The sequence below is a fragment of the Limanda limanda genome, chromosome 4 (assembly GCF_963576545.1).
Source record: "Limanda limanda chromosome 4, fLimLim1.1, whole genome shotgun sequence".
Classification (NCBI taxonomy): Eukaryota; Metazoa; Chordata; class Actinopteri; order Pleuronectiformes; family Pleuronectidae; genus Limanda; species Limanda limanda.
In genome coordinates, this window is record NC_083639.1 from 16,182,608 (window position 1) to 16,193,906 (window position 11,299).

At 44.3% G+C, this 11,299-nt stretch overlaps 1 protein-coding gene across 1 annotated transcript; it reads right to left on the reverse strand.

Annotated features, from left to right (window-relative positions):
• Positions 1–6,969: 6,969 nt before the first annotated feature.
• On the reverse strand, positions 6,970–9,030 carry LOC132999573 (serine/threonine-protein kinase pim-1-like). Its single transcript, XM_061069268.1, has 7 exons — positions 8,952–9,030; positions 8,627–8,721; positions 8,363–8,410; positions 8,039–8,260; positions 7,451–7,628; positions 7,184–7,357; positions 6,970–7,070 (listed from the first exon to the last, which is right to left on the reverse strand). The coding sequence occupies exons 1-7, from the start codon at positions 9,028–9,030 to the stop codon at positions 6,970–6,972; spliced, it is 897 nt and encodes a 298-aa protein (XP_060925251.1).
• Positions 9,031–11,299: the final 2,269 nt, after the last annotated feature.

Here is an 11,299-nt window from a genome sequence, read left to right on the forward strand (position 1 = left end):
GTGACTTCAGAGGACATTACAATAACTCTAACCTTAACCACAGCAACTACTTGCTTAACCCTGACTTAACATTAAGCTAAACCTGAAGTTAAACTTAACCCAGCCTTTAAAAAGATTTGGGTTAAAAAAAAAAAAATTATGATTATTATCATTACAATAAGATTACTGCTACTTGTTTTTCGTCCTCATAAGGAAGACAAGTCTCCGTAAAGTTACTGTGTAAACAGATTAAGGTCCTATACACACACACACACACACACACACACACACACACACACACACACACACACACACACACACACACACACACACACACAAACCATTGCTACCCAGCGACAGCATGGTGGGACAGATACTAAAATAAAGCAAATTGGTTTTGTGTGATGTTAAATTAAAACCAGAGGAATTGAATGATACAATGAGCGGTTGAAATGAGAAAAGAAAAAGAGGATGAATCAGAGATGAAGGGAAGGGTCTGTGTTGAAGGTGCAAGGTTTCTTCATCAGGGCCTGAGGTTTAATTTGTTGTGCAGATTCACAACAACACAGAGGGATTGAAAACCAAATACACAATGAAACAAGTACAGGAAGGTCAGGATGGGCTGTTCTCTACAAGGGTCACATGTATGGCTGACGCTGATCAACTTGTGCTGGCTTCCTGTCCTGGTGCAAAGACTGCAGGTGGGAGAAAACAAGTGGAAAGAGACGGAGGGAGAGAGTGAGGGTCAGCACCAAACACCGACAGGAGCAGAAAAAGGACAAAGAGAGAGAGAGAGGCGGCCACTGTGGCGAGGCTCCCCGCTGTGCTGTCACCCAGCGGAGCCTTCACGCCTCTCGCTTCTAGCTTGCTGGGATTTTTTTTCTTAGGTGCTTAGCCAGCGGATTGCTGGGTCACTTTGGCCTGCACGAGTGAGTGGCATCTGTTCTGTGCCGCCTGCGTGCGCACCTCCGAGCCAGCTGGATGTCTCGCTTTACCGTGGGCGATGGGTGCCACCGTGCCAGGGCCATTAAGACGTGCCAGCCCTGTGAACGGATACGCAGCTAGGCCCGTGCGTGCCAGTGCATCATTAGTCGAGGATGAGTGCGAGACAGGAATACAAGCACACACACACACACAAGGAGACACTCAGAGGGGTGCATGGCTCTGCAATATTCTCTTGCACATGAACTGGTTCCGTTTCTTTAAACTTTCTTTTTGTCATCGTCTGGGGCTACTAGGACCCCTAGGGTAACCCCACCCCCCCGTCAGGTCGAGGTGGCATCTCCAGTGGAGAATGGATCCACGCCAGAGGAGCCTGGAGAGAAAGATGAACGTCAATCAATCAATCAACCAATCAAATTTTAATTGTATAGCCCACATTCACAAATAACAATTCGTCTCATAGGGCTTCAACATGGTGTGACATCATCTGTCCTTCACCCTCAACAAGAGTAAGGAAAAACTACTAAAAACCCTTTAACAGGTAAAAATATGTAGAAACCTCAGAGAGAGACACATGTGAGGGATCCCTCTCCCAGGACGGACAGAAGTGCAACAGATGTCAAGTGTGAGAAAACATCATCAAGATTAAAGTTTTTTAGCAGTATTGATGAGGGTAAACATTTTTGAAGGATAACTTCAATACTATATGTCAAGTAGTCATGCTGCAATCATAGTCTCTGGTCAGCAGCCAGCAAGCAGCCAGAACGTGTCCCCTCTTTCTTTTGGGGGGGGGGGGGGGGTCAGAATGACAGTGAGATCCGGTCTGGCTCTTCTCTTGAAGTTCACTAAAAGGTGTGCGGACTGTAGCACTGTCACTAGCGCTGCTTCTCTTCCCTATGGCTGGAGATGAGGGGCGTTGAACCGGGGACCCCAGTGGGGGGGGGGGCACATTGGAGCGGGTGATTGATGACATTTTTAGAAGAGCAACACAGAGGCCGGGCCAGTAATTGGCACAGTGCTTTATGTTTTTCTTTTCTTTTCTTATGTCTGCTTCTCAACGCGCTTGATCTATGTTCCCTCTCATTCACATGGAGGGTGATTTAAACCAGCGTCGGTGTGGGTAACGAGCACTGACGAGGGGGTCGAGCTCGCCAGCAGAGGTCAGTGTTGCTCCACTGATGAAGTTTAAGCCCAGTTCCCTCTCTCCTCTCTCTCTCCGTCCATCCATCCTTCATCTCCTGTCTGTTTTCATTTGGGTTTTCTCCTTCTCACGCTTCCCCATTCATCCGACTCTCTGAATCACGCTTTGCTGGGAGAACATTATGCTGCATGCAGCTCCTCTTCCTCACACACAGCAGATAGTTGCTCCGGCTTTGACTCCACTTAATCTTAATGGCTCTTGGAACAATATGGGACATAAAAGGCCTTGCTTTAAAGGAGCAAACCAAAATGAGCAGCGTTGGAGAGAAATTAATACAGTTGCGTGCGAGAGACGCTAACAGGATATTGGCACAGCTAAAGAGACACAAGAGAGAGGAGATTAGAACTCCACCATCAAAAGGATCCCTCCAATCTCCTATTGATTGGCGAATGTGTTGTTGTCAACGTTTAGATTTGATTACCGCTGACACGCGGGGCAGGCGGAGACAGGAGGCTGGTAATGGCCACGACGCCTGGCGCATATCAAATGCAGCACGAATCCTGCCGGAGTAATTAATATCTCACTGTGGTTATGAATTTCCTGGCATAAACGGCCAATCGGATTTGCATGGCTTGCACGGCGGTAATTAAGATGAAGGGAAAATGTTCCATGAATGTACACTAACTCTCAGGCACGTGCACAGACATTTTGGGGGGCAGGTGCTCAAATCAAAAAAAATGGCACCCATCACCAAAATTGTTTATGAAATTAAAAATAATAATAATAAATACATAAACACTGACTGATTCTCCCTCATTTGTTGTACTAGTTGATGGCCTGATCCAATATAAAAGAGAGCTGCTACCCTGAACTGCTTGTTGCAGTTCCCTATCCTTCTGCTTTTGGAGTCTGTCTTTTCTTGGCATTATGCTGCAAATTTTGTAAATGAGATAAATACATTTTGTGCATAATAATCAAGAGTGACTTACATAATCTCTATAAACCTGACAACACAGTACACACACATTTTTGTTTACTGTTTTCTGACAGAGTTGAAGTATAAGCAGCACAACACTAATAATATACCACAATATATACCTCACGTAGCTCAACTTAAGATCTACCTTTCATTTCAATAATTAAATTAAACTAGTGAACTTGTCTAATTTGTAGAACAGTAAAACTGCCTTTAAATTATCTGCCTGTCTGTCTGCCTACTTGTCTGTCTGTCTGCCTTACTTGTGAGCGCCGCGGAGCATGTCAAGGCGAAATTCTCACAAGAACTCAAATAAATGCCCCATCAGATTACAAACCCATTGGGGGGAATTGATGACAGAGAGAGTAATTTTTATTCTTAAATATTGATGAATGAGGAAAAAATTGGACTCCAGCAGAAGGGGCACTTTTCTCATCCAGGGCAAAAGGGCTGGTGCTTGAGCACCACTAGGGGTCTATCTGTGCACGTGCCTGCTAACTCTGCCCCCCCCCCCCCCCCCCCTGTATTTCTTTCCCTCCTTCTCTGAGGACTTCTCCTTTTAGTCACAGTTTTCTTAAATATTTACAGGAGGCACGAGGAGTTGACATTTTGCCGTCTCATCGTCATGCACATCGGAGGAAACTCACAGGGGGCAATTTCACAGCTGTAATGATGTATAATTTTCGGTAGGAAAAAAAAGGCCTCTCCTTACTCGGGGTTGTTTCACAAAAAGCTTTTCCCAGCTCTTAATTTTCACATATTTCGTCGCCCCCCCCCCACTCCCTATAGATGGCTCCCAGTATTGTGTGTCCCTCCTGGGGGATTCTGTCCGTCCCATTTGACACTGGATTGTATTTCCTGTGTGCTACTTGCACAAACCTCTGGGGCCTTTAATGATGGTTTCTCCAAAATCATCCCATCAAAAAGCTGTCGGTGTAGTTTCGGATCAGTCAGCTGTCATCAGGTGGGGGCAGATATTGACCCTGTGGTAGGTAAGATGCACCACACACAGCTATTTCCAGCCCAGTGCAGATGTGGTGATTATCGGCCCGTGTTAACCATTGATTTTATTGCAATCCTGTTTCAGAAGTGGGTGTGACTGAAACATGATTACGAGCCCTTTAACTCCAACATACAGAGGCCAGATAATTACAAACATCTTACAAACATCTTTATAATCTCTTTCTGAGTAGGGTCGGGGGGGGTTAATAGATGGTGTTACATTACATTTGATAATGCAACAGAATAAATTCACGCAATAAATAATTGAATATATAGATGATTTATATCCTATCATTAAAATCTGATGTTTAACATGTTATAGGGATCATAAAATACTAAAAAGTTGTAATCACATATACATTAGTTGTCTTTATTGGACATTTCTTACCATGAACTAATGTAGTGGTGCCATGCAGCCAAGTTCATTGTGGGACTGCAGACAACGCAAGGTGAACCATGAGGTACTTCTATTTTCAATCATTTAAGTTTTTTTTCATGTCTGAAGTTTAAGAACAGTAAATGGACTTTATGACGACTCAAAAAAACCTTCAAGTGACTTTTTCAACCTCTTTTCATGACAAGCCCCCAAAGAGGTGTTTATTTAATCTGTAAAACGTCCTTTTGTTTTATGTCAGCGCTGAGAATCATTTTGTGTTTACTTTTGCACAAATGCAATTTGCCTTATAATTTATTGAGTTGTTTTATACTGTATTTATTGATATAGTTCTGATGGCATTGTTTTTGGCGTCATGGCGTTATGGTGCAAAGGTTTCAGAGCATTATGAATGATTTACTAGATAGATGAGACATGCCCAAGCAATAACCGCCAGTTTCCGTGAACCGACCTGAATCAGTTTTGCTGTGAAGAGAGCAAAATAGTGTTTTTCTCACTAAACATAAAGTCAATTAATCCACATTTTCTCTAATTGACCGTCACAGTAACCTTTCATATTGAGCCTTAAACCCAAAGGGACCTGCATGACTACAGACACCAGAGAGGTAAGTTAAAATAACATGTCTGATATCTTTCTGTCATTTGGGCGAAGAGATCCTTTAAAAGCTTAAAATCCACGTGTATTTCTGCAAACGTGTGAGCTTTATGAATAAATGTGCTCCTGTGCTGGGCCGCTCTGAAGAAGTGCCCCTGATGTCCTGAAACCATAATTGGCCCCCATCATCCCCGGCATTAATCCCTCTCTAAAGCCATATTTAAAAATCACACATGAAATATTATATTCAGGTGTGTGTGAAAGAGAAATGGGATGCATGCATTTCCCATGGTGTGTGTGTGTGTGTGTGTGTGTGTGTGTGTGTGTGTGTGTGTGTGTGTGTGTGTGTGTGTGTGTGTGTGTGTGTGTGCCCGGCGGTGGGTCGATGCGTCTTTGTCCTTCCTCCTCTCCCCCTGCAGATGAGATGACTGATTCTTGGGTATGGGGGCTCTTCCTTCACTCCGTGTCATTTCCAGGCCAGCGGACCCCCAGGGACCCTCCGCAACGTTCCCTACCCAGCAGCCCCCAGAGCCCCCAGGCCTGCGACACACATAACGCATTGGCTCTGTCACCACCACAGCTTATTTTAGAGCGGCCTCCTTGGCTGCTGGGAGAACTTAAACTTTCTCTAATTCATATTAATAAATGTTGGGGGGGGGGGGGGGTGCCAGAAGGTGAGCGGGACGGGGACAGTAAGTTGACAGATGAGCAGGAGAAGGAAGGAAGGAAGAGGAGGAGAGACGGTGCATAGATAGAGAGTAAAACCAGGTCAAGATAAACATGTTAACCTGGAGGTTTGAAACATGATTTTACAGGTGAACCAGTGAAACTAAAGGGGATTATGAGACACAACACATTTGGTTGTAGTATCTGAAACTACAATGGTAGTTACCGAGGAATATCTTTACATTTTATCCGGAGCAAACGAGATGTGGTTAGTTTTGTGTAAATAAATTGATGGAACCATAACTATCAAAGCAAATCTTTGAATCTTTGATTGTTAACAGGCTAATTTAAAGACCAACTGTGTGTGTTGCCTAATGTTAGCATGTTCCTATTTATGCTCTGATAAAGGGCAGCATTCAGTCGGCAATGGGAACTCAAGATTACGGGAGTGTTTTTATTTGTTCAATTGACCCCCTGCTGCTGGCATCTAATGGGTCTTTCCACTCAGCTCATCTTCTCTATTTCATCTAACAGCTTCCTCCCTGTCACAGAGACGGAGAGAGAAAAGACACATATTTACAACGTGCAAAGAAGCAGCATAGTGTCTTGGTATATAATCAGCCCTGTTGTTTAAACTGCAGGCTGTGTGAACTCCTATAGGTGTGAGAAATGAATTGATGTTGACTTTTAGCCATTTAAATAAAGAAAATCCCCAACTGTTGAATTTAGTGTTTTATTTATAACAAGCTTATATACAAACAATAATAATCAAAATAAGTAATATGTGCAAAACAAGAAAAGTGCAAACAAAGTGCAAAAGAAATTATAGCACAGGGTGCAAAAAAAGTACTATAAACAAACAAGGTGCAAATAATTGAATGAAACAGGAAGTGTGAGGTCCGTAAATGTGAGATTCCCGGAAATTATGTTGCTCAGAAATGATGTAGTTGGCGGACCAATCACAGCCAAGGGGTATCCGTAGGCTCTATGACATTCCGACGTATAGTTAGAAAAATCAGAGTTGCACGTAGAGCTCTCCGAGGTGGTTCCACGTCAGAGAAGGTGTTCCCATGTGTCCGTCTCCGTCAAAACGGAGTAGCATATATCGGCCTTAATCCTTTTGGTCGTCCAGAGCACTGGGTGAGGGTTTGGCCAGGCTGGCTGCAGTACAGACAAAGCCTCCCTCCAAATCTCTGGTGAAGTTCTGCAGCAGTTAGCCTAGCTCACCCCAGCTGCATGGGCTCCTCAGTGGGTTCAGCAGAGGTCGAGCGAGGTCATGGATCACATTGTAACCACGGGTGCTCGTGCAGTTGTTTCAGCATAATTCGGTCCTGAGGCTTAAAAGCCAAACACCTCCTCAACAAGTCCTGGCATTCTGTGAAGAGAGAGGACAGACAAAGAGACAGTAAGACTGGAATCTAAAGTGAGGGACTTTAACATGAAGGGAACATAATAACTGCAGAGTAATAAACTCAGGCTAGTCCTTACCTTGGGACAGCTCACTGTTAATTTGAATTTCCTTCTTGAGGAACGCTTGGGTGGAAAACCGTCTGGATGTATCTAGCATCTCAAAAAGCAGTGCCCCCAACTGCCAGACTGTCATGGGGCCGGGCGTGTACTCCCCTCTGAAGAGAAACTCTGGAGGAGCACGAGTATGGGCTCCTACAATATGCAAGATAGAATGAGGAGCAGATTGAGAATAGCTCAAGAGATCAACAGATTAATGAAAAGAAGGATTAGGAGATATGCAAGTACCTGGCAAGTAGTAGTATCGGACGTTGATGAAAATGCAGCCAGATCCGAAGTCAATGATCCGCACTTTAGGAACAGCATGGCCCAATTCAATTAGAATATTCTCTGGTCTGAGATCTCGGTGGAAGACGCCCTTTTTCTCTAAATCTATGGCTGCCTTCAACAGCTGTTCCATGATTACCTGAAACAGATTAAGAGACACACCTTGTCCTTACTTAGGTGTAAGGGACGAGGTGGCACTGACAAACAAGGGTTATTTAGTAGCTGCTCTGGATCGTACCAGAGCTATGGACTCATAACATCGTAGTTCAAACTGAGTTCAAATTTCTATTTTGTCCTGACCACTTGAAAGAATAAGCTGAGCTCCAAAGGCCTTTCTTAGTTCTGGGAGCAGCAACTCAAATTACAACCTGAGTACAAGGTTTATTTAGTGGCTGTTTTGGAGCTTTTGATCATATCATGTGATCTCCAATTGGTTTTGAAATTACTTTTTCGACCTTTCAACCAATAATAAATCCATAAGTTACAACTTTATAGTGGAGGTCACTAGAACATGAAACTCAAAGAAATGCGCTCCACCAACATCAGTACCTTTGCCTTGCTCTCGTCCCTCAGATCAAAGTTCTCATTTATGTAGCACAGGAGGTTTCGACTGAGGACTGGTCTCTCCATCACGAGAACAATCACATCGTCCACGTCATACCAGTCCAGTAAATTCACGGCCGCAGATTTGCCCACTATCTCTTGTCCACCTGCGGCTTTGTGCATAAGGACGACCTCTGTGGGGATATAATACCGCCTCCCATTTAACCTCTAAAGGAAAAAGTACATGCGTTTTCCTCATCAACAACAGACACACAAGGAAAACAGTGATTTCAACAGTTTAGTGCTGAGTCACCCGGTCAGGTCACTCACCAATGCAAGATTTAACACTTTGGTCTTTAGGACGTATTTTATCGCCACCTACAGGACAGATCATGAAAATGTTAGTAGAAGAGTTGGTAACTGTGCATGTGAGTTGTGAGAATACACAAATTATACACAGAGAAGCAGGTAAGCCTGGAACAATTTCAAAATATATTAAACTATTTGCTTTTTAACAAATGGTAAACAAGGAATGACTTAATGGTGCACCTTAATGAACATCAATGCACAATGATGTTGGATATTAATACTTACTGATAATCCATCTGATATTCTCATGCCAGCATTCACACATGCAGTGCTGGACTGTTTAAGCCTGTTAAGCATCAGGTATTTGGCCTCAAGGTCACCTACACAGACAAACACAGACACATGTTTTACTATAGTCATTAAAAACCTGACGACATCAGTACATCTAATTTAACATTTAAAATTTTTCCAAGACTGACACAGCAGGAAATCCTCCATAGATTTCTCTGCGAGTGAGTATTGAGAGCAACTACTGATCTCAATTTGAGCCTGATCTTATTGCTTTAATCCAAAAGCAGCCCAAACATGTTCTTTTAAACTACTACCTTACCTTTAAAGGTATGGCCCAATAGCAAGGCGATCTCATCTTGGGAGAATCGATCTGAGCCTATGGCGCTCTCCCCTGGCATCTCGGCTGATTTCAAGGACTATGCTGGAAGCTCTTCCCTTTTTGCCTGGTGAGTCCTGTTCTGTGGTGGCAACTTCATTGGAAACGAAATGTACACATTCTGGAGGGTCAACCAGCCTGGATGCACCTCGTAGATGCACTTCTGGTTTCAACAGACACTGCCACTGATATGTAAAGGAAGCTGCCTTTGATGACACACTGTTTAAAGCCAACTGCCTTTGTTGCCAAACTGGAGGCAGATGCCTTTGATGTCAAACTGTTTGGAGGCAGATGCCTTTGATGTCAAACTGTTTGGAGGCAGCTGCATTTGTTGCCACACTGTTCACTAGACGAAAAGCCGAACTTCTGCCATGGAAACCTCTGGAAACAAATGGGAACGCGCCTAATTCCTGGCAGTTAGTCCGCGTTCGCCAGCGGCAATAACGGGAAGTAACGGGCAGAAACATACCCCCGCTCCCGGGGGGGCGGAGCGAAGGTGCGATCTAATTAGCATATGAATCGGACTGTAGCTGCTGGTGAGAACTTCTCTTGGTTCACCATTGGTTGAAACCACAGAACTTTGAAACGAAGTCACTTGTGAGCAGTGGTGGAATGCAGGGGTGGACTGGCCATCTGGCATACCGGGCATAATCCCGGTGGGCCGTTGACCCAATGTGGGCCGGTCTGGTCCGCTATGTTGTTGTTTTGTTTTTTTTCTCTTCTTCCTCTCTAAATTCCCTCCAATTGGGCCGGCCAATTGGCTACAGAGGGCTAGCAGTGTGTTGCCAGCATCGACACATATTATTGGTCTATTGTTTGTCATTGTCAATCAATCATGGGCTGACAGGCTCAGAGAGCCCTGACAGTGCTGTCAATCACAACACAAACCAGGGTGGGGCGGGACCTCATGGCATTGGCGGTGGGAGTCGCGGGACGGGCTGCTGCTGAAACAGAAACTTAAAATGGATAATAAGAGTAAAAAACGCATCGGGAAAAAAAGCTGAAGTCTCTGGAGGTGGAGGCTGCTAAATGTGCCAAACTGACGGACCTATGTGGTGCCGGGTTCACCAGCCCAGCAGCAGCAGGTGCGCCGGGAGACGAGCGAGGAGGACTCGACAATGATGAGCGAGTGGAGGCAGACATGTGAGCGCGCATTTTCAATTTTCAATACATTCTCCAAACTGGCTCGTTACTTGAGCAGCGGAGGTTGGCGTCGCACGCCTCTACCCACGGCGCACCTCTCTCTCTCTCTCTCTCTCACTCACTCACTCGCTGCCCCCTCCCTCCTGAGATGTGCAGGTCCCGGTGGCGTGTTTGCCGTCGGGGGGGGGGGGGGGGGGGGCAGCGCGAGAGGTTGGTCTATCCCTCCGCAGGTTCACCTTCAGAAATCTTGTTACGACTTTTACTTCCTCTAGAATAGGATAAGAGATAGTGTCTTATTTTGTGTGCCTATAGTATAGTGGTTATACTGTGGTTTATTAATGTTCTTGGGCAGACACAAGAGGCACTTGTTTATAGTTAAATAGAAGTTCAGATGCACTGGTCCATTACTATTTGAACCTCAGCATCTAGGGTTCAAAATTGGTAAAATTATACATTATATGCATATTGTTGTTGTAGTTTTTCAGTCAGTTGAGATAAATCTTGAGGAGAAACATTTTGGGTTGTTTTGTGTCTGTATAGACCTACTATAAAAAGCACTTTGCATTTTAAATTTTAGTTCTTGTACTTTTGATACTTAAGAACATTTCAACACCAGATACTTTTGATACTTAAGTACTTTTAATATGAGCTACTTTAAGACATTTAGAAGACATAAGTTACGTCAATTTAATGGCAGATGTGCTCGGCTAATTATGTGGGCCGGTCTGAGCCAAAAAATGCCCGGGCCGTTTTGTTCTCCCAGTCCAGCCCTGGTGGAATGTAACAAAGTATTTTTACTTCGTTACTGTACTTAAGTAAATTTTTACGTATCTGTACTTTACTTAAGTAAAAATAATAGTGCATACTTTTTAGTTTTACTCCGTTACATTTTGCAGCTATTATCTATACTTTTACTCCGCTACATTTCTACAATATGAGTCGTTACTCGTTACATTTCATGAACACAGTTTCGCCAAAATGTTGCTGTGACAGAGCGGCTCCGCCAGCGCTCCACACGCGCACACACAGCCACACACGCAGCCACACACACGCCAACAAACATTTCCACTCTTCCTGTTAAAGTTCGAAGTTGATCACTATCTAACCATCAGCTACTCTGTTGCACTGGGCCGACGGAGGGTGCCCAC